Source organism: Acomys russatus, chromosome 19, assembly GCF_903995435.1.
Source record: "Acomys russatus chromosome 19, mAcoRus1.1, whole genome shotgun sequence".
Classification (NCBI taxonomy): Eukaryota; Metazoa; Chordata; class Mammalia; order Rodentia; family Muridae; genus Acomys; species Acomys russatus.
The window spans coordinates 38,287,804-38,306,156 of record NC_067155.1 but is presented as its reverse complement, the minus strand read 5'-3'; the positions used below and the strand labels follow the sequence as shown (position 1 = coordinate 38,306,156).

The following is an 18,353-nucleotide window of genomic DNA, read 5'->3' as shown; positions in this document are numbered from 1 at the left end:
GCAACAGTTGTTGAGTATAAAATACAGAGGCAGGAAAGACATCTCAGAGGGTAAAGACTCTTGCCACCAAGCCTGATAACTTGAGTGTGATACCAAGGACCCACCAGGTAGGAGAAAACTGACTTTAAAGTTTGTACTCTGACCTTAACATACCTGCTATGGAGCACATGCACAGCTATAACAAAACCTTTTAAGTTATAACAGAGGTAACCTATATGAAAGGCAGGTTACACCCCAGGCTGTCACTCTGCCACTGAGCTACATCCATAGCCCTCCTAACTGCTTAAATTCAAGGGGGGTCGCTTTCATGAGTGAAGTGATGTTCTGTGTCATATAATTTCCACAACTTTCTATAAAATCTACAGGAATAGGACTCCTGTAGCATCTTTGATTCAAATGGAAGTGAAGTATACCAACATTTTACCCAATAGTACTCTTGTCCTTTGTCACTTTTATAGGGTTTGTAAAGTTCTTGATTCTCAAATTCTTTCATTTTTAATTATTTGGCTGTTGGTTGGTTTTAAAGGTTTTGTGTAGCCCAGGCTGGGTTTGACCTTGCTTTGTAGCTGAGGTTAGACTCCTTTCTCAACCTTCCAAATATTGAGATTACAGGCATACACCAACACATCCAACAATCGAGTTCCAAATTCTACTCAGAATTTAAGGAAATTCTTCATGTTCACTAGTTTCATATCGTTGGGTTCTGGTATGTCAGGAGAACGTCAAGTAGAAAACTTTGCCCTGTTTTCTTTCAAGTCCGGGTGTCTTCTGTTGCCCAAGTACAAGTGACCTTCCACCATAAGCATCTGTCTTATGTTACATGAATGTACTTGACAACTCAACAATTTAATCTGCCACAGTCAATTGTGAGTTCTTTGATAAACATGAAGCAACGTTTCCTTCACTGGTTATTCATATAGTTTAGCCCCTTGTGTGGGGCATTCCTATGCACAGTAAGATCTGATTTGTGGGTGCTTACCAATATTCTTTACAAGCACAGGGTCCCCTTACCTGTAAGAAGAGTGCTGGATGGTTAAGTAAAATGTGTTTTATGGTGGGAAGTTTCCTTGCATTCTTTATAGTCATGGTACAGTGCCTCGTGTTGAGAAGCGTTGCCCAGAAGAGATTTATTGCATTGTTTGCACTCACAGGCTCTCTCCATAGTATGAATCTTCTGATGGCGTCTAAGGTTTGACTTGTCATAGAAAGCTTTCCTACATTCCTTACACTCATAAGGTTTCTCACCTGTGTGAGTTCTCTGGTGTACTGTAAGGTGTGAAGTGCAGTAAAAAGCTTTCTCACATACTTGACATTCATAGGGTTTGTCGCCCGTGTGAGTTCTCTGGTGTCGAGTCAGACCTGACTTACGGTAGAATGTCTTCATACACTGCTTGCATTCATAGGGCTTTTCACCAGTATGAGTTCTCCAATGATGGCTAAAACTCGACTTACAAATAAATGATTTCCTACATACTGTACATTCGTAAGGTTTCTCACCTGTGTGAGTTCTCTGATGTACAGTTAAATAAGACTTAGTGGAGAAGGCTTTTCCACATTCTGTACACTCATAGGGCTTCTCACCTGTATGAATTCTCTGATGTAGAGTAAGTTGAGGCTTTTGGCAAAAAGCTTTCCCACATTCCTTACATTCATATGGTTTCTCGCCTGTATGAATTCTCTGATGGTCGGTAAGCTCTGACTTACGATAGAAAGCTTTCCTGCATTCGAAACATATATATGGTCTCTCACCTGTATGAACTCTCTGATGCTGAGTGAGGTGTGACTTCTGGCAGAAAGCTTTACTACATTCCGTACATTCATAGGGCTTCTCACCAGTGTGAGTACTCTGATGTCTGTTGAAGCTTGTTTTCCAATAAAAGCACTTTCCACATATTTTACACTCATAGGACTTTTTCCCTCTGTGGATTTTCTGATGCAGACTCACTTCTGACTGCTGAGAAAATTCATATACCTTCTGGACAAAGAGCTTTTCTCCCATATGTTTTGGAAGGTATGGTTCAGTAATGAAAGGGTTCTCAAAGTCACTACATTTGTAATGTTTCTCTCCCAGGTGTATTCGCTCCTTTTCATCAATGTCAGACTTGTTACACTTTATCTCTGATACATTACATCCAAAAGACTTCTCTCTTATCTGAGCCATCTCTTTGCCAATAAATGCTGTATCACATAAGGATTTTGCATATTCACTGAACTTATGAGTAAGTAATACTGCTTTTGTATTGAAGGATTTCCCTGGTATAAGACTTTGAAAGTAACTTTGTGAATTGTGAGATTTGAACAGACTAACATGCTCTGGATGTTTGATGGATTTTACAGTTCCATTAAGATCATCAAGTTCTTCCACCTCATCAGAATCACTCCAAAGATACACATCCTTCCACAGAATAAGCTTTCTAGGACTCATTCCTAATGAGTTCTCATTCTTTATATTCCAATTTGAAACCTGGTTTGCACTCACACTGAACGTCTTCCCTAGTCCAGCCAATTCCTCTGATGAATCACTGTCGAGTGCAACTTGCCACACATGTGTTGCTTTGGTTTCTGGATTGACCTTGTTCAGAGTAATCATTTTCTGGAAATCTAAATGACAATAAGACATATTAATATATGGGCTATCTTCCTTCCCACTAAAAGGATAACACACACACACCTAATTTTCTTTTATGCTTTACCAATTTGCTTTTAAATCATTTTATCAAAAATGAAAAATTAGAAAAATTGTTATATAGCTTAACAAAATGACACTCATTTTCCTTTACCTAACTCAATGTCATATGTACTTTCTAAATTTAGCATACATTAATTGTACAAACCTAAAGTGTGTTAGGTTGTTTTGATATATGAAGAGATTTCTTGAGAGATTTCTATATTTGTTTTGTTTCTATATTTGTATACAATATACTCTGATAATATTCACATCTACCTTTCTCAGGCCAGACCTGAAGGTTCTCTTCCTTCTTCTAGACATTGCCCATTCTACTACTTTGAGTTTACTTCATCCTAAAAAATTTAACCCCTATTTTTCTACGAGCTACAGATCACTCAAAACTGTATTCAAACACATATTTGCTTAGTTTCTTTCATTTCTCTGGCTATTGGCTTTTAGCCTTTTCAGTTTTGATGTTAAAAGATAGAAGAAATTATTTCCAATATTTTTTGTTTATTAGAGCTTTACAACTTCACATTTGATTTGTTTTAGAGAAAGCTTGGATGTATATTTCACAGCCACTGAGATAGTTTATATTGTATATATCTCTTTAGTCTCACTGACACACACTGCTGTTTAGCTATCTTTCCTTGTTAAATCTTGTTCCTCAGTTAGCTACTGCTGATCGTACACTATTTTAGTTATTCAACTCCAGTAGATATTTCACACATGAAAGTAGATGTTGTCTGGCTCAGATTTCTTTGTAGTTTTTTTTTTTTTAATATGCCATCCACTCCTAGAATACTGAAGTCACTCACTATTGCTCTATCCAGAACTTCTGTCTTCCTTTGTGTTTAGAAATATTTCTATGGCACTCAGCACAACATTATTCAGTACATAAATATTTAGAATAATTACATTTCAATGGATTGATTCCTTTATGAATATTTGCTAAATTTCTTTATTCTTTATCCCTTCTAAAGTAATTTGACATGAAGTTGGCTTACTCGTAGGAATTTAGCTATTGGTGAGTACTTTTACACTGTTTGTTTAAAAAAACAAAAACAAAAAAACCACTGTTCGTATTTTAAATCCATGTGTGCTTCTGCCAGTGAGAAGAGACGCTGCACACAGCAAACAACAAGACCTTGTTTTTTCTTCCATTCTGGCCATCTGCTTTAAAACTAACAACATTTATATTTAGGATTCTTATTAGAAGATACACATTAAATCTTAAAAGGTCTCCTAATTTGCTAAATTAATAATGGTGATAGCATATCCTCTGTAATTTGTGATTATTTCTTGATTTCATGTCTACAGTATAGCTCAGTCTCAAAAACTGAATAAGTACCCTCTCAAAATCTGGGTACAGCACTTCAAGGTAAAGGAACAATGCAACTGGTTCTTCTCCAATGCTGGTCTGTTTTGAAGAAGCTACTTTCAGGCAAGGAACACTCAAATGTATGTCAGCCTCTGACAACTGTAGTTTCTCCTATGTCTAGTTGTCCATAGGGCTGCCTACATGCTCCAGGCTTTCCTTGTACTTATGGCTTTGGGTTTTCTCCACACACGGAGATACTTACAGGCTGCCTCCTGTCTCTGTCTCTGTCTCTGTCTCTGTCTCTGTCTCTGTCTCTCTCTCTCTCTCTCTCTCTCTGGGTGTGTGTGTGTGTGTGTGTGTGTACACATCACAGTTTTGTTTTTCTTCTTTTTAGCTGACCTGAAGACTTAGGATAGTTTTTCCTTTATTATCCTATCTCTCTATATTCAGAGAATCAGAAAGCATTCTTAATCTATTACTTTACTCTAGAAAGCTCTGATGCCATTCTCTCAAATTTCACCTGTAGCTATAACAGTAACTATGACTAAATACTAGTCTTGAGCTATTCATTTATGAATTTGTATCTCTTTTAGTAACACCCATGACAACTATCAAGTCTTTGGTAGATAGCCACCCGCCTATTATGTAGCAAACTTGGAAAAAACTCATCTCAGAATTAAATTACCTACATAAAATAAATGTATAACTACTTCTTTAGAACTCAGTTTAATAAACTTTTCATAAAGTAAAACACTATATATGTTCTTTTTCTAAGATCCATACTGGGAATGGAGTTATAGTAATTTTTTAAAAATTCAGTAACAATGAAAATCAGTCTTCTTTGGAGAATGTATTAGACAAATGTCTTAATCATGGATAGGCCAGCTTGAAGACTGCGGTGGGGATAAATATTCTGACCATATCTGATTAGTTCTCATCATCTGAATCTCTAACTAGTACGCACTGGTGTACCTGGGATGCTCTGAAGTGAGGCTTCTCCTACAATCCATGACCCAAGTCTTTGCTCCAAATTGAAGATCAACTCAGGTTTGGTCTTGCAGTGCCCTGTAAGTCAGACAGAGAAAGAAGGTATCTTCATTTGAGGAGACATTCAGTGATGAGGCCAATTAGTCCTGATAGTTTATCTTCCATTTTTCACTCACCCAAGAACAGCAAGTTGCTGTAGTTCTCCAGCATCACATCCCTGTAGAGGGTCCTCTGACCTTCATTCAGGTCCTGCCACTCCTGCCAGGTGAATTCCACAGCTATGTCCTCAAACGACACCAATCCCTGCAATGACACATTTCTTCTCAGCCAAGAGCTCATCCTTCCATGTGGATACCTGTCTTACATAACACAACACTTGATTTGTATTCTGTATCATGGGAGAAAGTAATATCTTACCTACACATGAATTTAATAATTCAAGAAAATGTAATTATCCAGCTTCCCTTAAAGATGCAGAGCAATCCCTATTACTAGGAAGAACAGGATTAATAAAATTCTCCTCAGGAAAGAACCTGATATAGTCCAAAGAACAAGTATAAACACATTATTGATATGTACAAAAAGGCAATGTTCTATATACAACAGGAAAACGAAGTAGAAAACATTTGCTATTTACACAAGACAGAAATGTCAGATGATTTTATGGATGTGTTCTCATGAATATGAAGCAACAGCAGTCCAATTACAACAGCACAAAGGACACAAGACAGGCTAACCGAACTACACAGAACACTGGGTCTGAGTATGCTCATGTTGCGATGTGTGATAACACCAGTAGATGTTCAAATTATTTATTACCCAATGGTTTTTTGCATTTAAGGAATTCTAACAATTTAATTTCAAGTACTTATTAGTAGTCAATTACATACATAAGTATTTGTTCAGCAGCTGGAGGGATGGCTTAGCAGTTAGACTGACTGTTCTTCCAATGGACCCAAATTTGATTCCTAGCACCTTCATGGTAGGTCATAACCATCTAGAACTCCAATATAGAAGATACAATGGTGTTCAAGGGCACTAGGCATACTCACATTGCATAGACATGCAGGCAAAACAATCCATACACCCATATACATAAAAATTTTAAGAATTAAACCTGCTTAGAAAGTAGTAACTACAGTTCAGGCAAACTTGTGTTTTCTTACTAAATCAAAAAGAACTGCTACTGCTAGGGTTCACATAAAAGTGACCATTACCCATTTCCTAAATCAAAGAGTCTAAAAAGAGGCATGGGGTGCCATAAACATGTAAACTACATGAACCAAAATAACATTGATCACCTACACCATTAACTCTGACCTCTGATTTATAGGCAATTGATAGTTACAAGGAGAGGGGTTCACAAGTACCCAATCCTTCTCAAAGATTTATAGTTACAAAGACGTTCTTTTCAGTGGTGTAACATCTTATGATTTACCCATGCTCCTATTAAGTAACCCTAACTAAAGCTCACTGGTTCACCAGAACTTGAGTACATTTCACCTGTCATTGGTGTGTCGTCTGGGTGAATGAAAATTTGATGTCTTCCCAAGAAATGTCCACACAACTGCAGAGCAAACATGATGCTCAATCAAAAGTATTAGTGCTCTATGATGGCCACTGGCAAATCCAATGAAACAGAAACAAGAAAAACCATCATTGTCTCAACACATACCTAAAATCCCAAGAGAATTCACTGGACATTATTCCAAACAGGAGGATTCGATAACCACGCTATACAAGTGACATAAGGGCTGGGCTGTAGCTCAGTGGTAGACGGCTTTCCTAGCATGTGAGGCCCTGGTTTCAATACCCAGTAATGCAAATAAATAAATAAATAAATAGATAGATAAATAAATAAATAAATAGCGCAGGTAACTATTCTAATTTGCTTTCTCTGCTTCAATAACCACTGACCAAAATTCCAATAAATAAATAAATAACACAGGAAACTATTCTAATTTGCTTTCTATGCTTCAATAGAACACTGACCAAAACCAACTTTAGGAAAAAAGAATTTATGACATCTTTCAGATTAGACAGAGCCCATCATCAAGGGTACCTAGTAAAGAGCTCAAGCAGGAACTTGCAGGCAGGAACTGAAGCAGAAACCACAGAGGAATGCTGCTTCCTGGCTCGTCTCCTCCAGCTTATTCAGCTGCCTTTCTTTTACAGCCCAGGCCTTCTTGCCCATGATGGCATCCCCCACGGTGAGCAGGGACACCTACATCAATCAGCAGCCAAGAAATTCCCAACAGATATGACCACAGGTCAATCTAATAGAGGCAATTGTTCAATTGAAGTTGCCTCATCCCAGTTATGTCAAGATGACAAGCAAAATTAGCCACACAGAAAATGTTTACACATCAGGTATGTCCAGACAATAACACAATACCGAATTAAAAGTACCTACTATAGCAACAAAAACATACCAACTTATCAGAGAGTAAAACAAATTAAGATTATACAAAAATTAACAAAAACTACATTCATGAACATAAAATTATACATCACAAAAATACAATGAATAAATGGATAAAGTCTACATTATAGTATCATTAATTTTTCCTAAGTCAGTAAATTTTCTTCTTAGATAAGTTGATTTCAATGTTGTTATAAAAAATTTTTTTTGCAAGCTGGTAAGATAGGTAAAGGTGATCGTCAGGAAGTCTGACAACCTGGGTTCAATCTCTAGGTCCCACATGATGGAAGAACCAACTCTCAAAAGTTGTCCTCTGATCTCCACATACATGCCACACAAAAAATAGATGAATTCTTTAAAAACTAACACAAAACTAACAACAGAGTAGTGTAGGTTTAATTCCTATTCTTCCAAATTCAATGCTTTCCCCTGTATTAGTTACCTTGGGTTGCTATAATAGGCGAACATGAAATTCTGTCAGAGTTGTGTAAGTTGATAGTTACAGCTGCAGCTGGTTCAGTTCCTGATAAGGTCTCCCAGGTGATAGCCTAGAAAGTGTCCTTCCATCCAAGAACAAAATAATTCTCCCTTCTCTTTTGTTTTCACTTCTTCAGTTCTTGGGGTCAAATCATGGCTTTGGCATAACAGATAGATTCTCTTACACTGCGCTAGCACCCAGGTCTTCTTTTGGATGAAGAAGTTCAGAAGTATGGTCTTAGCACCCCACACATACTTCCTCATTGGTGGTAATTACATGGTTGGCATGTGGATTTAAACATAGGCTTCAACAGAGACGTTCTGGGGAAAGGAGGAGCACTTCATCCACAGCCCCGATCGCCATGCCTTTATTGGAATGAAATCCTGAAGAGTCAGAGCATTCCCACAAGCCAACCTGGAGCCTCCCTTTGCTGTCTGGGTTACCTCTGCACCCTGAATGCAAGGGATGTACAGTCTTCTAAGCAGGAGCCAGAGGAGTCACATGTAAGGGATGCATAGTCTTCTAAGAGGAAGTCGAGGGCGTCACCCACAAGCTTACGTTTTGCTTTGTCATAAGGTTTGATAATGTACTACAGAGAAAGAAATCATTTTCCTCTGATACTCTGAATCAGAGAGGCAAATTCTCTATGCTCTTGATGGACAGGTTAGTATAAGTAAAAAAGAAAAAGCTTGTTTCTGATCTTCCTGGAAAATCACCATGACAAAAATCATCAGGAATAACAAGCAGTGTAAGGAAGCTATTATACTGTCTTAAATGTTAACTAAGACCGAACAAACACTAACTATAAGAATAGCACTCAACCCCTACTAGTGGTGTAACCTAAGCTATGTTTTACTTATACTATTTAAGATAACAATTAATGTAATGCAAGTGTTGCACAGAATATTCTGTGCTTACCACAGGACTTAAAATATAAATGTCAGCCATACATTTCAGGTATTAGCCACTACATTTAGCAAAAGTACCCAGTTATGAATGGACAGTATAAACATGCCAGTTTATAAGAAGTAAACAGGAGGCTAGGCGAGGTGGCGCACACCTCTAATCTTAGTACTCAGGGAGGCAGAGGCTGACGGAGCTCAGTGAGTTTGAAGCCAGCCAAGGTTACAGAGAAACCCTGTCTCAGAAAAACAAAAACAAAAGCAAACAAAAACAAAACAAAACAAAAAACAAAAGAAAGAAATGGAAAAAGAAAAAAAGAAGTACAAGGAAGCAAGGAAGCAGTAGACATTTGAAGATGTGCAGTCCTAAAATCTAGGTGCGTTTCCATGTCATCTCTTACGCTTGTGGGCTAGGAATGTAGCTCATCTCCACAGCAGTCAACTAGAACGTGTCAAGTTCCAAGTTTGACACATTTTTTTTTTAAATCCTACAGTGAAAAAAAAAAATCAAGAAAGATTAAAATTGATTGAAAATGGGGACGTCTTGGGTCAGATGGAAGAACAGAAGCTCTCTAGGGTAATCCCAGGCACGAGAAGATCAGGGTAACAAAAGACAGACTTTATTCTGAGCAGAGGGGAAGAACACTGGGAAACACAAAAGAAGAGACTGTAAGCTGAAATGCAGTGAGAAAGACACGTCGGTGAGAAGAAGAAGATGGCCAGTGGCCTTAGCTCAAGCAACCCAGAGAGGAAAGAGGCCAAAGGTGTTACCTACAGGTAGGCTGAGCCGCCTAAGGGAAAACAGACTGACAGTGGCTACCCACGCAGGAAGGGGCCCATCACGATCTATCGTGGATGGGGCAGGCCGTAGAAGGCCCCACCCTTCCTTCAGGACTATTGGCAGTTAATGAACACTGAGTATTTCTTGGTGGTGTTGCCACTGGTTAAACTATCTTTGTAGTCAATTACCTCCTAGCCACGCTCATGCCAGCAACCCTACTTAAGTGCAGTGGGCCATTAAAATAAAAAAAAATGATAAGATAAAATAAATTATAAATTAAAAATAAGTAAGTAAACAATAAACAAAAAAAGGAAGAGAAGAGAAGGACTTGTTGGGAAGAAATATTCAATGGGGAGAGGAAGGTGATAAAAGAATAATGGGGGGTTGATCAAAAAGTACTATACATAGGTATAAAATTGTGAAACATTTTTTTAAGTTGTATCATTTATATTAAAAGTCAAAACTCATAATAGTTTAGAAATCTTTTTTAAGCATCTGGGAACAGAACACAATATACCCTGTGCCCACTGATGGCCCAACCTGCAGTCAGTAGGAAACTAAAGGCACAGAAAGCACCAATTGGAGCTGAAGTCACTTTGCAGGAATGAGTCAGGCCACCTGGGTCCCAAGTACCAGCCCATCACCCACCCCACAGAGAAGGGCCCTGGGGTCCAGTGACCCAGTACAGGCTTCCAGCCTGTAGACTCCAGAGCCACAAATGATTCCCACCAATTAGAGTCCCTGGTTCAAGATGCTGGCCCACGCACTCACCATTTCTGGCTTCCAGGACATCGAGCGACCTCCCTATGGAACTCCCCGCACCAGCACGTCACAGGGCAACAGTGTCTACAGCACAGCCACCTAGACCTCCAGAGTAGAGGAGACTGAGCCTAGGGACGCATCCCAAGATGGCGAGCTTCAGGGTAAAAAGGCCCTAGCAAGACTGGGAAAGCCTGGCCCTACTGTGCATCTGCCTAATTAGACATTCCTCAACCCAGCACCTTCAACTGTACAGGAGGGGGCTGCCTGTGGGGCCCTAAGGAACAGTGGAGTCACCAACCCATGAATGAATGAAGCCAGCATAACAGGTACTGTGAGTTGAAACACCAATCATACGTACACATGTATACATGTGTTTCTGTGTGACCTAACATTATCTTTCAGCTAAAGGTAATCAGTACCTATGAAGCACCAACTCTTTTGCCAATATTAGCAACATGTCATTAAATTTTGGAGTCCTATCTATCATAGGGGGTGATAATTATCTACACTAGATAACAAGCCCCTTCAAAATTTATTAAATACAGTATGATTGGGCTGGTCAGTAATTTAGGCTAGGATCAGAGGGCTCTTTTTGGGGTATGTGCACTTACCTGATAGTTGAAGAGGCAGATGAACTTCAGAGGGTGCCCTGACTGCCAACTGGAGCATCTTGATTCTCGAACTCCAGTGGCCTACTGGGGCCTTCCCCTCATGGAGATAACAGGGATCTGAGAGAAAAAGATCAATGTATTCAAGGAGCTTTCAGAGCAGGCACCACACTAATACGCTTTCCCAGTCACAGCTTCACGAACGATGTGTCAAAGAGGCAACTCTGGAAACAGAGTTCCCTTTCAATGGGACAGTCATGGTTATGAATACCGAGAACTGATGGTGACTCGCTGGCATTTTGGAGCTCACTATCACTCAGCCTCTGCTTGTTGAGAAAGTTTCAATACCTGTTCCAAGTCAAGGAAGAAGTACTAAGCAGTTGACCTAACTAACTGGACTCTGGGGTACATGAAAGAAGTGGACATGAAGGTTCGAAGTGGACCTATAGAGAGTATCTGAAGGTAGCAGGGGGAATATGATTAACACATTGTGTACATATAGGAAACTATTAAAGAGTCAGTAAGACACTGAACCATCTCTCCGGTAGTAAAAAAAAATATTCTAGGGAAGAAGAAAAAAAAAAAAGGCCACTGATCCAAGATCAAGAGTCAACTCAAGCTGAATACAAAGACCAAGTGTCACCACGAAGACAACTGAGCTTGTCCTCTTCAGTCCTAGATAGTGGGCGCTTATTCTACCGGCAGAACTCAAGGAATCAGGGAGAAACTGGAAAGCACGGGTAATACATCCCACAGGCACATCAATTGTTGCTATCACCTCCAGTACAGGTAATTTATGACTTCTCGTACAGACCACTGCGCCTGGGACATCTTACTGCCAAAGTGGCCTGAAGACCTGATTAGAACACACACTTCCTCTCGTTGGAAGTTAGAGAAAGATACAGCTAATATCCTGAATTTTTTTCTTTTTATTTTTTTTTTCACTAAGCAAAGCTGTTTTCGAACACTTGAAACTGATCCTAGAATGATGCAAATACGCACAGCGCACTGATGTTTCTAGAAGCGTGAACTCCCATTCCTAACCCAAAAAAGACTCATGAGTCAATAAAATTAGAATCCCTATACGGCCCCTCCTAGAAATCAATATTCCTTAATGTTCCTCAGGAGTACGCAGTGTGAAGGCAGGGCAAACCCATTGTTTTTTAAACCATCATCTTTTGTTGACTTATTTATTAATTGGCCTTTAGGTAATCTAAAAATCTTGGGGCTGGAGAAACGGCTCAGCACTTATGCTGGCCTTCCAAAGGACCCGAGTTCGGATCACAGCGCTCATGTCAAGTGGCTCCCCACAACTGCTAAGTCCAGCTGCAGGATATGTGATGCCCTTTCCTGGCCTCTGGGGCACCTGAATGCTAATGACATATACTCACATACATATAAATAGATAAATTTACTGATGAGCTGTGGTGTTTCAGTCTTACCTATGTTATCTACTTAATAGCCTATGCTCACTTCAGCAATTGCTTTGCTCCTGGTTGAACCCAGTTCCAGATGTGGCCTACTGTGCCCAAGCAACTGAACACTTCAGTCCTCTCCTAACTACAATGGGCATTACTGTAAGGTGAGCACTCTGTGGGCAAAAAATTGATCCAAAAACTAAAGCCATGCCACTCACGAAATTCAAACAAAAGTTGGCAGTTCTTAGAGACTGCCCAAAGATGAGGAAATAATGACCTCAAAAGACTACACTGGACTTATGAAGACACGTGTAAACATGACCAACATTAAAACAAAACTAAATTGTGATTCTCAGATACTTAGGTATGCAAATACTTAATAAGTATTACTTCTTGTCGATGCTCAACACATTTACAAAGCATTCCTGTAAAACCCAATGCCTTTTTGCACGATGTTCAGGAGTAAAAAGACTTCTGTATTCCTTTCTCTTTTGTGATGTTTATGTTGTGCCCACAAATAGAAAAAAAAAAAAATTTAAGTCCTTAAGAGATTATTTTTCTCTAGTACTTTTGATTTATAAAATAAGTAAATTATACAGTATTGCATATTTGAAAACGTACAAGGAGGAGCAGTTAACGTAATGGAAACTAGACAGTGGTACTTGAGAGCATGGGCAGAGTGGTAAAGTGGTGGTGGAGGCGGGGAGGGGGACGGGGCTGTCATTCAGGATTCTGGATTTGGGTGCCGATGCCCAAATATCTGGGAAAATTGTAAGAAACCAACAACCAGCAGGCTCACGGGAAGGGAGAGGAACTAAGCATCCGGTGGGTCACACCTCGCGTCTTGGAAAAAACCTCACAGACATTATAAAAAGAACCCACCGTAACACAACCTGCAGGGACCAAGCAGCCTGCCCAGAGCTGCCCAGAGCAGGCTGCCCAGCCCGCCGCTGTCGCCGCACCTGCAGGACAGGACGCCCAGGCTCCAGCAGCCCCACAGCCCAGGACATCCAGCGCGCACCGACGCCCGCGAGGCCTCACCGCAGACCCCGTTCCCGCCGCCACAGCGCTCCCCGCTCGCGCACCGCCACCTCCGGGTGACACGCACACTCACCATGTCCACTTCTGGGGGACGCCGGCGTCCTCCTACCATCGCCCAGCACCCGCCGTGTCCCTCCGTCACCAAAGGTGCGCGGAAGCCTCCAGGGCAAGCGACACCGAGCCCAAGATGGCGGTTCCCAGGACAAAGGCAGGGCGCCAGCCAAAGCCCGCCCCTGCCCTCCGTCCCGTGTGTCTGATTGGACACGCCTCAGGCCGGGGCCTCCGATTGGACAGACCTTCAGGTTCTGCCCCCTGAGTGACAGTAGATGGCGCCTAAAGCACAGCTGAAGGGGCCCAAAATGACAGCTTCTTGGCTGCAGCGAAATTTAAGACAGGGAGGATCTCTTGTGAAACACAATATATTCCTGTAATTGAACAATTGTCGTTTAACCTTATATTCTTCTTTTATCTAAAATCATATAAGCTTGCGAGTTATTTGTGTGTGTGTGTGTGTGTGTGTGTGTGTGTGTGTGTGTGTGTGTTAGTCACAATTAGAAATAAGATGCCAATTTTTCAAAAGTCTCTAAGTTACAGACCCTGTAGCTGATGCTTTAAGAGAACCGGGTTTTACACACACACACACACACACACACACACACACACACACACACAGACATACACACACACAGCTTGCTATGTACAGTGCCTGCCTCCATGACTTTTGGCAAGTAGGCTAGGTCACGTGGTTTGTTCCAAAGAATTGGGTCTGAGTTATACTTCAGGCTCAACTAGAGCCTCTATTCAGGTAGAGCCATGACAGTTTAAACTGTCCAAAATGTACTGGAAAAAAAATTCTGGGTGAAGGGGTAAAGGTATTTACCAGAGCAGAAGTTATATATCCTGTGTTAAATGTGTGTTTTTGTGGTGAAAAGAATTAAGAGTTATTCTTTGAGTAATGCTGAAGTGTATAGTATTTCTTTAATGAAAAAAAATTAATTAAAATATATTTACATCACTTCCTCCTTTCCTTTTCTCTCTCCAGCTCTCACGATGTCTCCTTCCTCTAATCGCATTCATAGCTCCTCCCTCTCTCCATCTCAAATTCAAGCCTTCTTATGTGTATATTAAATCTGATGAGTCCTTTTAATGTCTCCTGTGTGTATATGATTTCACGGCCGATCACTTGGTATTGGACAACCAATTAGGGAACACACCCTGACCAAGGCAACTCTTATAAAAGAAAGCATTTACCTGGGGCTTTGCTTATAGTTTCAGAGGCTAAGTCCATTATTATCATGGTGGAGGGGGGGGCATGGTGGCACGTGGCATACGTGGCACTAAAGTGGTAGCTGAGAGCTACATCCTGATCTGCAGGTAGAAAGAGAGAGAGAGAGAGAGAGAGAGAGAGAGAGAGAGAGAGAGCACCTGGGCCTTGTGCCTCTTCACAGAAATAGAGCAGTGACGAAAACAGACTTGATACCAAGAAGCAGACTCCTGTGGCAGGCCTGGCTTTGCTGCTTATGAACTATGGACTAAAAATTAAAATTAAAATTAAAAACATATTTAAATGGCTTTAATGGGCCATCTTATTATGAGCAAGGACAGCAGGGCTGGGAACAACAATTAGGAGCCAGCTCAAATTTCAGAGTGGAAGACTATTAGCAAGTGCCCTAGACATCATTCTTGTAACATTTTGGCAAAGGATGTGATTGCTTTTTGCCTTGATCCTAAAAACCTGCCTGAGGCTAACTTGAAGAGTTTTTTGGATTAACGGCACTGGCGTAGGAGATTTCAAGACAGCCTAGTGTTGACTACAGCACGTGGCTATTAACAATCACTGTTGTGCAGTTATATAATGAAAAGAATGGAGCCGAGGAAAGAAAGGGAAGTACACACTGGGCAGGACCCTCTCCATCAAGCAATAACTTTAAAAAAAAAAACATTCCCTATAGGCTTGTTTGCCTAGAGCCTGACCTTTTGGAGGTTTGTTTTTTTTTTGTTGTTGTTGTTTGTTTGTTTGTTTTTTCTTTTTCTTTTTCTTTTTTTTTTTTTTTTTTCCTTCAGTAGAGGTTCTCGCTCCTCAGATGACATTAGCTTGTATCAAGTTGCCACAAAATTAGTCAGGGCAGGCAGTACACATTAAAATTCTGAAGGAAGATAGAAAGACAAGAAAACCATAGGGATATGGAAAGGGAAGGCAGCCCTTCAGCCCAGAGTCTGAGTGAAGCCTCTTACCCTACAAGAAGCAAAAACTCCTGCCAAATTAGCCACATTTGTGGTAAAGGCGGCCAACATAAGATTTAAGGTTGCCATCATGTAGAGACAGTGTGGGTCAACGTAGCTAAGAAACATGCTTAAAAACTGAATGTATATGATCTTGGGCAGTGGCCTTATATCTCTTTTTTCCCCCAGACATGGCCAAGAGCTACCAAGCACGACTTGAATTTGTTTATGGTGAGTATGTCCTACCTTCTTGCATCCCTGTGAACTGGACGTTTATCCTATCTAGACTTTATCCTGCCAGGTGTCCCTCAGAAACCACCTGGTAGATCATTTTGGGGGTGCCTGTGTATGTGCACATGGGTGTCCACATGCCCTGTTGTGCATATATGCAGGTCAGAGAGCAACTTGTGGGAGTTGATTTTTCTCCTTCTACCCTGTGGCTCCCGGGGACTGGACTCAGGTTCTCAGATTTAGAGGTCTACGCCTTTACCAACTACCCCATCATCACTCCATTATAAAAAAGGGTGCTGGCTGCTGTCTGGAGGTTTTTTGAACTCGTTTTCTTGACCAGACAAAGGATTGAATATCTGACAAGCCAGAAGACCAAGCCACAAAGAAAGTCAAAGTAACTGCTTTATTCTTGAAAGATGGGAGGAGCCCTAAGCCTGGGAATTCGTTCAGTGCCCAGTGGACACTGGCTTGAGTATTTTATAGAGACAGGTGAGTCTTCCCCTTCCCCCATATTGGTCACGGTGTCTCTTCACAGCATTAGAACACTGACCAAGGCAGCCAAGGTCTCTCTCTGAGCTTGGAATTTTCCCATTTCCACCTGTGCAGTGCTGGGGTGATAGATGGCTTTCTGCATGGCTTTTTGCATGGGCACTGTGAATCCAAATGCCAGAGTCAACGCACAAGTGGCAAACACTTTGCCCACAGAGCCAATCATTAGCCAACCTAGCAAGCAGCAATGTGCTTCACAAAGCTTCCGCTTAAAGGAAAGATCTGGTCCTCAGACTTTGACTCTGGGCTGGCCTTGTCCACTATGGCCCGTCCAAAGCTGGAGCAGGAAAATGCGTTCATCTGGTATCTAGGCAGGAAATGCTTTGAGGAGTCATTTTCCTTTTTCTTCCAGAATCCTGCCGTGTTCATGAGAACAAGCCCACAGTAGCCTGGTAGAAAATGAAACATTGGAGGAAAATCAAGCGGCATCGCAGGTGGCAACCATCTTATCTCCCACCGCGGAGCCACTCTAGCAGACTTGAGAGAACTACACCCAGCAGAAGGGGCCCAGCTGGTTTCAGCTCACATTGTGAATCAGACGAAATGTGAACTAACAAACTATGAGAGGGGCATATACCCAGGCTTGCATAAACACAATAACAATTACATCAGCAAATTGTCATGTGCTGTTTTTGAGCATATTGAAAGCAGACTCAGGGAGTGAGAAGGCCTTCCCTCGTCTCCTGGAAAACTCCCTGTTCTGAGTCAGGCTGCTTCTCTGGCTCTGTAACAAGAAGAGCAAAACAAACAAACAAGCGAAGCATGCTGGATTATCAAGCACAGTGCTTCATTAAGAACAGCTGAAAGGTAAGGCACTTCCAAGAAACATCAGCATTGTTCATCCCACAGTGTGACAATGCCTGCAGTAGGAAAGAGAAACAGGGGCTATATAAACACTCCCTGTTTTTAGTGTTGTTACTTTTGTGCCCCAGCCTCGTGTGTGTGTGTGTGTGTGTGTGTGTGTGTGTGTGTGTGTGTGTGTGTGTGTTTCTGCGTGAGTGTATGCACACATGCACAGAAGTGCACATACAGGTACCCTGGAGGCCAGAAGAGGGCACAGGATCCCTTGGAACTGAAGGCACACATGTCCTTGAGTCACCTGGTGTGGGTGCTAGATCTGACCTCTGGTCCTCAGGCCTGAACCTCAAGTGCTCTTAAATCATTTCTCTAGCCTGTTTGCTCTCTTAATCAGGTTCCTCCAGTTGAGCGTGCTGGAAATTATAAACTCCTGTTTTCATGATGTTTTGCTATTCGCTGTTTCTATCTGCTATATTCTTTCTTTGTTTTTTGTTTTGTTTTGTTTTTTGTTTGATATATAGTCAATAAACACACTTATTCAAAACCAGAGGTCTGGCTACCACAGATCACTCTCTGGACTCCAGAGAAAAATTACGTTACCAGGACTTAATGACATCCTACTTACAAGTTACCTGGCTTGATAGATATTGATTTTCCTTTCCTTTTATTAGATGTTGCTGCGTTTACAAAAATATGTATAGAAATATATTTTGCCATAAATCACACAATATCCTATATCACAGGAGGAAGTGACACCCACAGCCTGACCATTAGGGGCCAAGGCCAAAGAGCAAAATAAAAAGAGCTTTAGTTAAACTCTGCCGACTGGGGCTCTAGATTGATGTGAAGACGGAGCATTCCCTTCCCTGTGACTCCACCCCCACCCCTCTCTCTCTCACACACACACACACACACACACACACACACACACACACACACACCCCACCCGCCTCCATCTAATACCTGGAAGAATGGGCTTGCTCACAACAGCTCTCTGGAAGCAGAGGCACTTCAGGCACTTCCGGGAAGCAGAGGTTTGCCTTCAGGCACTTCCGGGAAGCAGAGGTTTGCCTTCAGGCACTTCCGGGAAGCAGAGGTTTGCCTTCAGGCACTTCCGGTTGAAGCTCTCTGTACTCATCTAGGCTGCTACGCTCCCTTCTTGGG

At 41.3% G+C, this 18,353-nt stretch overlaps 1 protein-coding gene across 3 annotated transcripts; it reads right to left on the bottom strand.

Moving 5' to 3' along the window:
- Window positions 1–1,033: 1,033 nt before the first annotated feature.
- LOC127202534 (zinc finger protein 39-like) lies at window positions 1,034–11,096 on the bottom strand. Of its 3 annotated transcripts, none has more exons than XM_051161171.1 (5): window positions 10,933–11,096; window positions 10,331–10,426; window positions 5,153–5,279; window positions 4,962–5,054; window positions 1,034–2,601 (listed from the first exon to the last, which is right to left on the bottom strand). In XM_051161171.1, the coding sequence occupies exons 2-5, from the start codon at window positions 10,349–10,351 to the stop codon at window positions 1,034–1,036; spliced, it is 1,809 nt and encodes a 602-aa protein (XP_051017128.1). In that variant the 5' UTR covers window positions 10,352–10,426; window positions 10,933–11,096. The 3 variants fall into 3 exon arrangements, with proteins under 3 accessions (XP_051017128.1, XP_051017129.1, XP_051017130.1); XM_051161172.1 differs by having other exon boundaries at window positions 10,331–10,420; window positions 10,933–11,085; XM_051161173.1 differs by having other exon boundaries at window positions 10,331–10,449; window positions 10,933–11,072.
- Between the last annotated feature and the right edge of the window lie 7,257 nt (window positions 11,097–18,353).

Coding starts and splice junctions, on each gene's coding strand:
- LOC127202534 (XM_051161171.1), bottom strand. CDS start 10,351: ATGTCCTGGAAGCCAGAAATG. Junction 5,280..10,330: donor TGTCCTGGAAGCCAGAAATG/GTGAGTGCGTGG, acceptor GTGTCATTGCAG/GGATTGGTGTCGTTTGAGGA. Junction 5,055..5,152: donor CAGCAACTTGCTGTTCTTGG/GTGAGTGAAAAA, acceptor TCTGACTTACAG/GGCACTGCAAGACCAAACCT.